The following is a 14470-nucleotide window of genomic DNA, read 5'->3' as shown; positions in this document are numbered from 1 at the left end:
GGTTTAAGTATACTAATAATGCGTGTCTTTAGTAAGCAAGTTTACTGTTCTGGTGAGCATCTACAAAGCTTTGTGTGTCTCTGACATCGTCTGCTGTCTGAATTGTTAAGCTGTTTTTTTTTATTGTGGGTTTAACTTAGAAAAAAATATTTTTCTTTTAATGTAAAATCCTTTCGTAAGTTAAATTGTATGGTGACTATAAAAGCCTGAAAGCAGATTATGTCATGCCTCGTTTCCTTTTTGAGTTCTGCCAAACTCAGCAGAACTCCGGTGATTAGATAGTGTCATGTCAAAATAGTTTCCTCCAAGTTTGAGAGTCTCAGTGGTTTGAGAGAAGTAATTACAATGAACGTTCTTTTGTGTTATGATACAGCGTGGAGAAATGAAAAGGTTGCAAGGAAGTCAACAACCAACTGCTCAAATTAGTTCGGTGCTAGTTTGTGCCATTGCACAGCACAGTACATCATAAATTGGGTTGGAATCTCATGGTCTGGGCTTAAATGTTTTAATTCTTCCAGTTACTCAGTCAAAGTGAGAAAAGATGCTCATTGATGCTTACAGTCCGTACTTTCCTTTTACATTTATGGTGAAACTTTCCAAAACTTAAATTGTATGAATAGATATCACGTTTTTTGCTGGAAAAATACTTCACCATTTCATCTGCGTTGATACACTCTGGAACATTTTAAGGTAAGTTAGAAACTTTTCTACTGTTTCTGCTGATTTTTATCTATATCCTTGCATGTGGTAAGACTTCGAAGGGGCTGTTTCTGTAATGGTCCTAATGTGTGTGTGTTTGAGCATTCAAATGTGGAATGCAAGTAGTTGCTGCTTAAGCTAAAAGTTATATGTTAAGCAATAGACCTTTTGTCATTAAAGGTGTACTTAGGATTTGGTCCAATACGTAGGAGCATTGACTGACACCCATTGATTTCAGTGGCTGCCAAGCAGGGATTTTTATTGTGCAGGTACACACACACACACAATTAAAGTGTTAAACAGTGAATACTCAAATAGTGTTTTATGTGTACTTTTAAAGGAAAGAATAAATTTTTTTGATACAGAATGTTTTATTAGGTTTTGCTACTGAATGAGCTTCAATGACATTCAGGTAAGCAAGACTGAATTTGATTTTCATCTTCTGTTAGGTACAAAGCAAGATAAGCAAATTGCTCAGCCATTGTCAGAGTATCAGGAGTCAGTCTCTTAATGCTTTTATGTGAGTTAATACAATGACATATACTTTACTGTACTTTACCTATGTCCTCAATTTTGTTACATCTCCTAGATAAAAACGTATGCAAGAATTAAAAAATGGATCTATAATCCAAGTTGGAGAGAAGATTTTTAGTAGAACATACAGAATTCTTCATAATATGGAGAGCTGATCACTCAAAGGTTAACCTGGCTTTTTACGCATTTAAATAATTGTTCTATTTATATTTATTCAAAAGTTGGTGATGTTAAGGTAAGAGACGTCTTTTGCGCAGCTTTAATGGATGTGTAAGGTAGCATTGTACTCTCTGGATTCCTGTTTTATCCTTTCCATCAATGAGTGTGATGGGAACATATTTGTAGAAGTCAATTATATCTTTCACAGAATTAAATTTCTGGGGGAAAAAGAAAAAATGATATTAGTGGTTGAAAAATTTAAGTGATAAATATCTTTGTGTATAAAATCAAATAGCTTGACAGTGTTAGAAATAAGAATAAAATTATAATAAAATTATGATCAGACAATCATAAGACAAAAAGCTCAAGAATTTAACCCTCATTTATCATTTTTGTCGCATGTGATTAAAGAACAGCTGTCTGCTTGGAGCAAAAAGGGAGCATGTCTAACCCTGGGAACACAGTACTACTTGTAAAAGTTTGTAATGGCAGATGCAATGATAATTTCTTGATCTTTTAACTAAAACTTTACCTTGTCAAAAATTACATTAGTTAGTAGCACAGGAAACATTACTAGTTTATCTGTCATTTGATTTTTTTTTTTTCTTTTTTTTCCCCCCAATGCTCAGTTTACCAAGTGAATATAAAATCCCTTTAAAGCACAGTTTTAGTTTTATTCACTGGTATTGGAAACAGTGACATCCTTTAATCCTGTTCATAAAATGATGGCTTTGTTCAAGGTTCTTAAACTGACTCAAACTGCAACTGAAAGCTGCCTTCACCTCCTCTGCTGGTGAGACTCCATCCTTGATTCTGCCATTCTGATGGTTAGCAATCCTCTACTTGTCTACTTTTCAGGCAGTGCTGTAGTCATCATCCTGTGTCTTTCAGTTTAAGTAGTACACCTCTCTCTGTATACCTTCTCAGCTTTTGCACGTGAAACAAATTTGACTTCTAATTTTAACTCTAGAGGTAAGTGATTGATTTTTACTATTGCCATTACAAAATTCATTTTGAATCTATGGATTCATTGTTATTAAATTGGTACATCTGTACACAACATTGTAAGTATACTGTTACTTCAGTACTTTGAAAGAAGTGCATGGTTTATTATATCGCATTTATTCTATTTACAGTCCTATTGTATGCGTGATGATATCTCTTGGAAATCACTGTCACTTCCACCTCATCCACACCCAGTTTAGACCAAGAGGATCAGGTGTAATCTGTCATTTGGTGTAACTGCTCTTGTATTATTTTATGATAAAAGTTATTCTGTTTCAAAGAAAATGAGCTTTTTTTTTTTTTTCATGATTTTTTACTTGTTTAGTTTTTTTCCACTTTGCTAAAATCATATGTTTCTGTGTGGTAGGTAATTTTGCAAAATGAATAATAAGAAAATAATTTTTTTGCTGTTAAGAGACTTTAACATGAGCAAAGGTTTGAGTTGTTTAGCTCTGTCATAGGAACCATGCACATCAAGAGCAGTAGTGATAAAGCTGTCTGTGGATCTTTAATAAAGAAAACAACTGGCTGGAGGGGGGGGGAGAGAAGTAAATGATGTTCAGAACAGCAATTTTGAATGTAAGTGCTTAAATTTCATATTAAATGTCCCATTTGTGGATCTGATCTTTGCAGCTTTTTGTGATTTGATCTGGAGCAAGCTTAGTACAATGTAAGAAATCTGGCTAAATTGCTAGTAAAAGATGCTAACAGAATTAAAATTGTTTTTTGTCTTCTTTGCTTGTATTCATTCCAGCTTGATACTAACTTATCTGCAAGGAATTTTAGTAAATTGCTTCTGATCACCATTACATTGTCATAGAAGTAAAAACTTTCTAAAATAAAAATCTGATAATTGGAGAATTATTTTCTACTTTACAGGCCCCTTATAAAGGGCTATAAGAGCAGAGGGCCATAAGAGCTAGTGATCCTCTTCTGGAAGTTGAATTCAATGTGTTAAAAAAAAAAATTAAAAAAAAAAATCATGGTACAAAGTGTAATCTATATGCAAAAATCAAGAGTTAGGGGAAAAACTTGAATATTCATATTTGGTGTCTAAGAATACAAGCTTTCAGTGAATGGAAATAGGCTAAACATGCTGCAGAATAGCAGTAAGACTGAAGCTTCTTCACTGCGTCGGTGCTGAGGCACTGGCACAGGCTGCCCCCAGAAGCTGTGGAAACCCCATCCCTGGGGGTGTTCAGGGATGGGGCCCTGAGCAGCCTGATCTGGTGGTTGGCAACCCTGTCCACAGCAGGAGGTTGGAACTAGATGTTCTTTAAGGTCCCTTCCAACCCAAGCCATTCTGTGATTAACTGTATACTTCTAATCCTTGTTCTCAGATTGCAGTTTTCCAATTTTAGTTTCAGTCCAGACCCACTGTTCAAGATGCTCTCTTTACTGTACATAAGATGAAACAAACAACAGAGTCATTTGTTATGGTATTTCCTGAGATGGTGAGATTGTGCTCTGCTTCCTTTTAGTTCAGTAAAAATCCCTTCCCCCCACTTGGTTTTCATATTCATGTAATTTTCTAGTTCCCTTAATTGTCAAGTCTGCTCAAATGACAAACAGATTGGGTTTTTATCTTTATTCCATAGTGTACTATATTTCAACTTCATTCAGTTTTTTAAATCCCTTGTTTTTAATCTGAGGCTTTTTCATCTGGGCAGTTACAGGAGGACTGAACGACATAAAAATCATGGAAAGCTAAACTCTCCGTCTCTTAATTTATAGTAAAACTCCAGGAAGATATCTGTGAGGTTCAGTTCAGAACCACAGACAATATTTCACAGAAGACTGCACTGCAGCTGTGCCACAGTAATGGTACCAGCAGTATGATTTATTCTAACCTCCTGCTTCCCAAACTGTTTGTGTACAGTAAAGATTTTGGTTTATGATTCATTATTAAACCAATCTTCCTGAAGAACAACTTGCTAGTTAACTTGCATCTCATATGCCTGAAAGCTTGTGATTCCTCCCATGATTTCCATGAAGAGTTGAACTGTAAATCTTGGACCTGTTAAATGAATGAAATTAGTTTGGGTAGGTTTTGAATTCAGGTCTTTGTTAGCTTTTGACTTGTCTGGACATGTCTGGTGAGGATGGAGTTAATTTCCTTCATAGCAGGTCGTATGGTGCAGTGTTTTTAGATGATAACACACGGATGCTTTAGCTCCTGCTGACCAGTAGATAGCGTCAAGGCTTTGTGTTTCTCGCTCCACCCCCCACGCAATGAATAGATCAGTGAGTGAGCAAAACGCTGAGAGACGACAACCAAGCAGATGAGCTGGGCTAAATGAAGGGGTATTCTGTGCTGTGTGATGTCATATTCAGCAATAAAAAGGGCGTGGATGGGGTGTAAGGAGCTGAGCCATCTTTTCCTCGGCTCACCCATGGGAGGTGCTGAGTGATTGCTTTGCTTTTGCATCACTTCCTGTGTTTTTGTTTTTTTCTCTTCCGCTTCTCCTTTGTTTATTAAAATACTTTTATCTTGATCTTCTTTGGCTTGTTTTGCTTTTACTCTTCCTTTCCCCCCATGCCATGTGGTGTTTGGCTGCAGGATGAGTTTTAGAAGTACTAACATGCATACAAAGGATATAGTTGAAGATTCAGCTACGTGTGCTTTGTCACTTCACCTTGTTGGGATATGTTTATTTACATATCTAACAACCTTTGTAGCGGTTTCTTGTTCTGCTTTTCTTTTTTTCTGTGCAGCTGAATTTAATGCTCAGCTGAGTAATCTTTTATTTTTTCTTTATCACATCTTTATAAGATGACTGTTTAGTTTTTTCTTATGTGAAAGACATGCAGATAGAGTTTTTGATACTTAACCATATAGACAAGATAAGAATTAGTTTCGTCATATAATTGAATATAATTGAGTATAACTATGTGAAAGAACACTACTAATGTAAAGGAATTTCTGACTGAAATTTTACCATTTTTAGAAGACTGATTAGAGGGGAATTTTTTTTTTTTTTTTTTGGCTTCTGAATATCCATGATTGCTTTTGTCCTCTTTCTTCATTTCTTTTTAATATTGATTTAGAGTTTGTTATATGAGTGAAAGATGATTAGAGAATCTGGTTATGCACTAATCACAGCAGCGGACCAAGCTGTCAGATACTTGTAGTTGTATATCTTCTAATATTTCTGCTTATCTTAAATATACCAGACTACAAAATAAGCTACAGTGATAGATGGAACAATACATACCTGGAAAGGGAGGACTTTTCCCCATTACTTTGCAGGTGTTACTTAGAGTAGGTAGAAAAATCATAAGCACTTAGGAAATTTTCACATTGATTTAAATCAGAGCATGTTATGTAAAATTTGATTCTAAATTATTAACTTGAGGTTTCTTGAAACATTGAGATGCAATTCAAATGCCGGTATTGTAGAACAAACTTTAATGAAGCATAGCTAGTATGTTAAATGAGAAGTTTATAACTATCTGATGTTAAGAACTTGTATAGTGTGACACAGAAGCAGTAGACTAAAGCATGAGAAGGGATTTTACTTACATCGTCTCCTCTGAGCCCAGTTCCCAGTGCATACTGTTGACTATCTTCCAGAAAACGTACTTTAATGTTGTAAACTCGTCTTCCATAATAGACAACCAAAACGTATGGTTCGGAGTTTGATTTCTTTGAACAATCTCTAACCAGGAAAGTCTCATCCTGTATAACGCAAATTATTGTAGCATATATCATAACATTTACCTGTAACTGCTGTTTGGCTTAAAATCTTGCAGAGTTAGTTAATTATAACAGTGTGATACTGTATAGCTGGAATAAAACTATTTTTTAAAATGAAATTTAATGTTATAAAAGCAATGTAGAAAAGTATTTCCTTTAAACGTAATACAGCTCTGTGTTAATTTCTGTAAGTCGTATATAATTATCCAACAGTTTGATAATAGTGAAGAATCATGTGCTGCCATATTGTACAATGTTAATCTGAAAGCTCTGTCATATACTAGTGAATGATCTTAAAGTGAAAATGGGATATTGAAAGTCAAATTGCTTAAAAGAGAGGAGTTAATGAGTGACTGAGTAGGAAGAGAGTAAAGGCATTATAATTAATTGGTTTTCTATTTGCTTTTGAAGACAGTATATGGATGGAACAGCTATTTATGATACAAGGATATGGTCTCTTGTTACGACCTTAGAGTTCTAAATTGTAGAGTCTTACTCTGATCTGATACATATTTACACTGTTGGGGTAATCTCAAAGCGTAATACGACCTTTACACAATTGTTACAACAATTTCAATTACAGTGAGTTTCTTTTAGGACGTGGAATAATAAAACGATACCCATGAAATGTAACAGTGAGAACAGAAATAATATTGGAAGATAGTTTTGGCCATCTGCATGTGTGTTCGGAGCTGACACCCCTGCAGAGCCAGTCAGCAGGCCGTTCATAGTTATAAAGTTCAGTATGTAGGTAAACATTTGCATGACTGCAAATGTTTTAGCAATTTCACTTAGCACAGTGAAGCCTCTCATATGCCTAAGGAGCTCATGAATTTAAATGTTGTCTAGAAAATGTTTCAAATTCTGTGATCTAACTAGGTTAGTCTTGTGGAAAGGCCTAAGAAAAATGTTAACAGTGATGGAATGAAGACATCCCCACATTATTTCATGTGAGTGATTTTGTATCATGCCAACATGATATTTCTCATTTATGCAGTATAAGAGCAGAGGAAAGGAAAACATATCAGCTTTTCAAAATTATTATTTCTTTTATTTATTGTACGGAATGGGTACTCACATAAATGGTTCCATATTTTTAATTGTTGAGAGTGTTAGAGAATACAGTAAAAAAAAAAAAAAAAATGTAAATCAACAAAGCTAAGAATTTCAGAGAATTCCAAGCATTACCCAAGTTTTAGGTTCTATGTGAATAATAACAAATTAATGTCACTGTAGTAGGAGCTGCAGGAGTTGCTGACCAGAACTGTGAACTGCATCAGCAGTACTGAACTTAACTTCTTTTTTTTTTTTTTTTTAAAGAATATGCAGTAAATGAAGAAATCAAGAGATATTAATCAAGGAATGCTATTAATAATCTTAGTGTATCTGATTCTGTGCTTGCTGAAATCAGTGGTAAATGCTGATCATTTGTTATGGAAGGTAAGATTAGAAGCTTTTTTTTCCTGGCCAGAATGCAGATACAAAAACCACAGCAGTGAAGGAAAAATGTATTTATGCACTTCAGTGAGACTGTTTGAAGAAAATATTGAAGAAAACTGCTGGAATATATTTCTACTAGAATACGTTAAAATAATTCTTAAATGTATGCTTTTAGAGTTTTCACAGGTAGCTGAGGATAGGAGATTGCAAAATCTGTTTTACTTTTGAATAGAATCAGAATCATAGAATAGCCTGGGTTGGAAAGGAGGGCTATCATGAAGAACAACAAAGGGAAATTTTTTGGAGCTGTGAACCAGAGTATTGTATCAGAACTATTCTGACGCTTGGCTGTGACCAAAGGCGCTCTTCTGTTAGCTGCTTCTTAGCTATGCTACCCTCCACAATTGCAGAGCAGCTGTACATTTTGCTTTCTGAACTCTTTTCAAAGTGACCTGTGTAGAGTAGTGCAAACTCTACTCAAACTTAGGGCTGATGGGAAGACTCAAGCCATTGCTCTGCATGCAATTAGTTTTGTTAAGGAAGAGCTTACTGAGAAACCGTCTTCCCTCTCCTGTTTCACATAGGATCTGGCATTATTTTTCAAACTATTATGCATAGAAGTATTCTATAAAAAGAACACATTGTCAAACCCTCTCTGAATATATTGGACTAGAAACCCAGTGGGAGAAGTTAAATGACCACAAGAAAATTAACAGTATTGGAATAACGCGGTGGTATTGTTGCTTGGCCTTGCTGTCCTCAGCATTACTCTGCAGCTGGCTCTGATGTGGGTCTGCCAGAAAACCAGGGTGGGCACCAGGGTGTGTGAGACTCCCTGATGTCCTGTGGGGCTCCATCCCTTCAAAAGCCCCTGCTGGCTATTAACCCACATCGATCCTCTTGCTCCTTGGGTAAGCACACCTAACCTAAGACTGATGCGAAGAGGTTTGGTGCTAAAGGTGTCCTCAAAGAAAGCAGTTGCTGCATTTGCCTCTCTTAAAAATAGGAATAAATAAATCTAGTCGTCATAGTTTGGATCACTGGAAGCTGATGAGCTGAGACAGGTCTCCTGTGCTTCAGCCCTATAGGTATGATTTCAATATCTAAGTGGTTAGGAGACTGAAGGATTTTATGTCTTCTGTTGACCATACTGTGTATCTTTTTAAACCGATAAGCTCCAATGGAATTACTTTTATCACACCCATGTTGCACTGGGTGAGGCAGTGAGGAAATTCTTCCTGTAGGGGCCAAATGCTCTGCACTTCACTTTCTGCCTCCGGGAGTATTCTGCTCTCCCTGCTCCCTCCAGGCTGTGCCTTTCAAAGCTGGAGATTAGTAATGACTTGCAAAACAGCAAGTTAAGTAGATGCTTTTATGACAAGAAGTTAATTAAAAAGTAAAATTGTGTCCTTAACCTTGTCAGTAATGTCTGATGCGTTAATTAGTGGACTAGTTGGTGGTGTGTATATGTTGGTAACATTTTAAACTGTATTATACATCAAAGTTAGTATGGATTATACGGTTAATTTAGAAAAAAACCTGAGCTGCTGTGGACAGTTTTAGGATGTTTTCTCTAAAAGTTTACACCATGAGTTTCAGGATAAATTGTACTCACAGTGTTCTCCTCCAGGAGCGCTGCCTCTGCTTCATGGCGATTGTATTCTCCCATGTACCATTCATATTTATGTAAGTCCTTAAAATTAAGACATAATAATCAGTGTATAGAAATGAATCACAGCTGCAGAAGCAAATGTCAGTAAAAACAGATTATATCTAATTTGCATTTAAGGCAACTTTATGGCAGTTTATTAAAATAATTATAATGCATCTATATCATGAAATCATTTTGGAAAATCTGTTTCAAAATAAACATCTAAATTGTTATCAGCTCATGCTGGATTGTTTTCAGGGGTGTTGAAAGCTCACAGATTTCAGGTCATGTAATTTCTTAGAGAAATGTTTTCAGTAGGCAGTATTTCTTAGATGTGTGCATGCTATAGATTGATAATCCTGTTTACTGAAAATCCTCTCTATCCATTAAGTATTCTTTACCTTTTCCATGGGTTGGGCAATATATTCCATTTCCTCTTTTACAAGTGAATGTTTTGGTTTATTTTCACATGTTGTATAGTGTATGGGAGGTGGTGACCTCTTGACTGACGCATTGTCTGCATTTACCGTGGATCCTGTGAAAATAAATTCAGAAGGAAAAGAATTGTATTGCTTTTAATTTGATCTTAATTTTACTGTATGAATTTTATACAATAGAATAGCATTTGTGGTTTGATAACCTTTGAAATTTTGAACTGTTTGTTACGATGGCCCTTAGGCCAATGCAGCAGCAATGATATCAGATTCATGCCTCAAGAAATGTAACGTTTTCTGATGTATTTTAATTGATAGCAGGTTCTTCTACACATAAGGGCAGTATGTACAGTACACATTTAGGGTAGTATGGTCAGGTTGCGGTTGGACTTGATGATCTTTAAGGTCTTTTCCAACCTGAGCAATTCTATGATTCTATGAGCATAGTGAAATATTAAATATAAATTATTAATAAAATATCAAATATTATGTAACGTAATTAATGGGGGACATATACGTTCATATGTAATTCTGCTCTGCTTTTACCCATCTGAGGATGTTCAGACATGAAAAATGTCTTCCCAAAGCAAGTGATCTGTAGTCTGTATATTTAATGCTGCCTTTAGCAGAGCATCACCTGGGATCTGTGCAAGCGTGCAAGGCAGGGTGGGAGCATCAAGTGTGGGGTGATGTGGGAAGGCTTGGACTGTCTGAGGTACGTGAGGCTGCGGAGGAAACAACCTTTAGAAAAGATTCCAGGTGTATGGTTAGAATGCATTTTGCAGAAGCACATCATGAGAAGAAAATGGTTAATTGTAGCGTAAAAGCTTATCCTGCCATACAATAGAAGGCAGTGCTGTTCGGAGAAATGACTTAATGACTGTCGTAAATGAGAAGAATGTAATAACTGATGGCTTCCATCTTTTCCTTTTGGTTTGGGTCATAAGAGATAGCACTGCTTGCCAAAATGATATTCTTTTGTATTGTTCATGTTCTATCAGTATACCATTCTTCTACCTATACATAAAATATGATAGCATATGAAGGGAGTTCAGAAACTTTTTCATACAGATGAGTAATAATTGTAATTGTTTCATGTTTTCATGTTGTATGTACCGTGTTCTGGTTTACAGCACCATTACTTTTGTCTCTAAGTCTGTAAACAGTGTCCACTGATGTCAGTAAGAAAAAAGCAGTGTTTTTTACATATTGATTCACATTCAGAGGGCAATTGATCTGCTCAGAAATGAAATTGCTGAGCCAGTTGTGTAAAGGGTTTGGAGCCAAGCATCTACATTTTCTTTCTGCGATCAGATTGAGTTGTTAAGCGCTAATATGCTGCTATTAGGTTTATTATGCATTGAAGCTGTCATCTGTATCCACATTTCATTTTTTTGTGACTGTCCCCACATACTTTATTTTTAAAAGAGACTTCACAGCTCTACATTTGTGACATGTTCTTTATAATTTCTTTCTGGTGTATCTTAAACTGTAGGATGAGAAGCAGATGGCGATGCTCACCAGGAAATTAAAGAACAGTTACATTTTTGCAGGTAATAATTTGTTTTTAGCAATAAAAAATAAAAATACCAGTAAGTGAGAAATATGTACTTACATATGGTAAAAATATAAGGTTTTTGTATATATCTAATAAAGTCAATATTTATAAAATATATTTTTTTTTTATTTCAAACATGGACTTTAAAGAAAATCGTAGGATAGCAGGGGGGTATGGGCACTTGTTTATTCTGTCCCTGTTGCTTCACAAGGGCAGTGATTGTACAGAGGGAAAGGGAATTGTGCCTGACTGAATGACCAAGAGGAGCAGTGGAAGTTTCTGAACCTGAAATTGGTACAGGGCACTTAGGAAAAAGAATCAATTGTATGCAGAAGAGAGGATTGAGAGACTATTGAGAACAGCTGGAAACAGAGGTAAAGGGAGGTTTTTAGTAGATGTGCAGGGGAGGAGAACAGATGGAGTTGTGCTGCCAGTGCAACTAACATGTCAGGAGGAAAGTGGCTCAGTGCAAGGCCACCACCATTGTGGAGCTGGAGCTTGTGACACAAAGCTGAGGGAGAGGGGCATCTTTGACCTGGTATTAGCTGAGGTTGAGGTAAATCCTACTTTGAATAAATGATGTGGCCTTTGCGTGCTTCCTGGTTGTAGTGGAAATGCTAAGTCATGGCTTGAACCGTGATTGAGCACCTGGTGGGAAGGCAGGGCCAACCCAGGGGAGCTCAGGTGCATGCAATGAACCTGATGATTAGAAGGGGTAGAGCAAATATCCACCCCTTCTCAGACTTCATTTAAGGGTTGGCAGTGGAGGCAAGGATTTCTGCCTGCATCTCTGCCTGCTTGAGGCCTCCTAAAGGTAAGCAGATTCTTTCTTTTGCTTCTGTGTCTACAGCTGCTGCATTTTGGCTTATCCTTACTTGCTTCAGCCTAGGACTTTGCTACCCTACTATCATTGCTGTGCTTTCCATGACTTCATACTGTTGCACTGGTGTTTATCTGCTTACAGCATAAATTCAGATTATGCAACTCATAGGCTATCAGAATAGCTTGGAAGTTTCTGTTTTTGATAGGGCATTTGCGGAGGCAGTTGAGGGAGAGTATGAAAGTACAGTAAGTGCTGATAAGGATAGCAGGAGGTTAACCTGCACAGATGTGTCTGATTGCTTCTGAGTCCCCAAAGCCCCTGGTTCTCCCAGGGCACAAGCTCTCAAAGCTTTGCTTTAAAAACTGAGATACAATATGGGTGAACCTGACTGGTGCACTTCAAATGATATTCAACAGTAACAGCAGCAAAAAAAAAACAAACACCTAAAGCAAAACAAAAAGATGAGGATCATGTTATTTGTACGTACTCATTCCACAGTATGCATCTCTGTCATTCAATCTAATAATGAAAGACCAATATTTTAGAGAATTTCCCTTTTAGCATCTTTTCACTTTGTCATGTATTTGTTCAAAAAATAAATAAAAATTGCAGAATGCAATCATAAGTTTTTTCTTTTGCTTGCATAATTCTTACCGTGAGGTTGGGTTAATGAAGGATTTTGGTTTTCATAAGTCTGTAAGCAGATGCCATTTTTTTAAAATCTTATTTACTTACTTTATGAAAGTGCTTTTTAAAGCAGTGGAAAGTTTGTTGACAAGGAGAGATGTAACAGAAATTTGGGGCCAAAAGGGTTAAATAAAAGAAGCTTTGTATTTATTTTTTTTAGTAGAGATAGGTTGGCATGCAACAGTTCCAATATGATACAACAGCAAAAAGCTAACGCTGCTTTTAAGGATGTTTGTGGAAGTATCATCTTCAAGAATAACGAGGCAGAGTGGTGAAACCATTCCTGGGCATGTCCAGCTCTGGGAATTGCAGACAGCACGGGGACAATGATGGGAGTGACATTGCCATGGTTACCGGACACGCCACCCCAGGGGCTGGGTCTGGGCACAGCCATCACTGCTGGCTCCCAAGCCTGTTTGTTCCTTCACAGAACGCTATGCAGTTCAGTGAGTCATCTATTTCTAGCTATAATGCACTGACAGAACTGTCCTATAATGCCACCTGCAAGTCCCTCCCTCTAGGAATCTGCAGAATGCCAAAAGCAGTTTTCACAAAGAAAAGATCAATGCATTCACTTAAAGTCATTAAAACAATAGCAGCTGCCATATAACATCCTTAACATCTGCAGCTTCCAGTCAGCTGACCACAGCTCTGACTGAGGAAGAAGCCTGTGCTGTTTAGTGCCCTTCCTTTGTATCTCTTTGCAAGCCCAGCTATTTGCATTCTGCTCCCATCCCCATCGTTGTTCAGCAGCTCATCCCAAACTCCTTGCTTTTCTGAAGTCCTAGCATAGGCATTTCTGAACTTGAGCCATGCATGGAGTACAGCCAATAAGTCCTATTGGTTCTTATTGATTATGCCATCATTTTGCTTTTTTGTCTGTGTTTTTTTTTTTTTTTTTTTTAATAATCCCCTTGTGCTGGCACTTCTCGAGTGATTAAAGGCCTGGAGCATCTTCCATGTGAGGAAAGGCTGAGATGAATATCTAAAGTGCAGGAGTCAAAGTAATAGGGGTGGACCCTAATTGGTAGCAAGCAACAATAGAACAAGGGGCAATGAGTAGAAAGTGGAATATGAGAATTCCCATACTAACCCAAGGAATAACTTTACTGACAGAGTGATGGAGCACTGGAATAGTCTTCTCCTCTGGAGACCCACCTGGATGCCTTTCTGTGAGCCCTGCTGTAGGGAACTGCTTTAGCAGGGAGTTGGACTCAGTGATCTGCAGAAGTACTTCCCAGCTCCTGCAATGCTGTGACTACATGCATCAATTCTGTGACCCAATGCAGATGTGCACACACAGACCCATGAAGCTGGTGCTTAATGTGTCACCATAACTGTGATTAGCATTTCTCCATTCCTGGTTTAGTTTTCAAAGTGATCTCTGGTTCTTACCTGAGCTGCAAATGTTTTTGGAGTTCTGCGTATATTGAAAGCTAGGAGAAAGCAATGAAAGGAATGTCAGAAAAATATTTCTCTTAGAGGCAATTGTTTAAGAGTAAGGTCACTGAGCAGTGTATGGCTGTGCTACCCCAAAATATTCTTTAATCCTTCAACACATTGGTGTTTTATACGCTTCTGGTTTCAGGTGGTGATTTTGTGTTTAACAGCTTTTGGCTGATTTCTCTTCCATTAATTTCTCCAGCTACTTTTGGAAGTTACATACCTTTTTTGACCCTGACAGGTCTTTGCAAGAATTTCATGTTATGATGTTTTATGGCAGCATTATTTACTCCTTGTAACAGCCACTGGTACAATACTGCTAGTCCAGTGACTAGCAATC

General features: G+C 37.1%; 1 protein-coding gene across 1 annotated transcript in view; it reads right to left on the bottom strand.

Annotated features, from left to right (window-relative positions):
• Nucleotides 1–23: 23 nt before the first annotated feature.
• The window catches only part of CLNK (cytokine dependent hematopoietic cell linker), a 30228-nt gene continuing 15781 nt past the window's right edge, over nt 24–14470 (bottom strand). The window contains exons 11-15 of the mRNA XM_090140112.1: nt 14083–14123; nt 9587–9720; nt 9150–9227; nt 5921–6076; nt 24–1610 (exon numbers count right to left, since the gene is read on the bottom strand). Of these exons, the coding sequence (XP_089996238.1) occupies nt 1464–1610; nt 5921–6076; nt 9150–9227; nt 9587–9720; nt 14083–14123 (556 nt within the window). The 3' untranslated portion in view covers nt 24–1463. The remainder of the gene's footprint in view (nt 1611–5920; nt 6077–9149; nt 9228–9586; nt 9721–14082; nt 14124–14470) is intronic.

Source organism: Phasianus colchicus, chromosome 4 (assembly GCF_987193195.1).
Source record: "Phasianus colchicus chromosome 4, bPhaCol1.hap1.1, whole genome shotgun sequence".
NCBI classification, from domain to species: Eukaryota; Metazoa; Chordata; class Aves; order Galliformes; family Phasianidae; genus Phasianus; species Phasianus colchicus.
The sequence above is the reverse complement of the archived record's forward strand: the minus strand, read 5'-3'. Positions and strand labels throughout refer to the sequence as shown.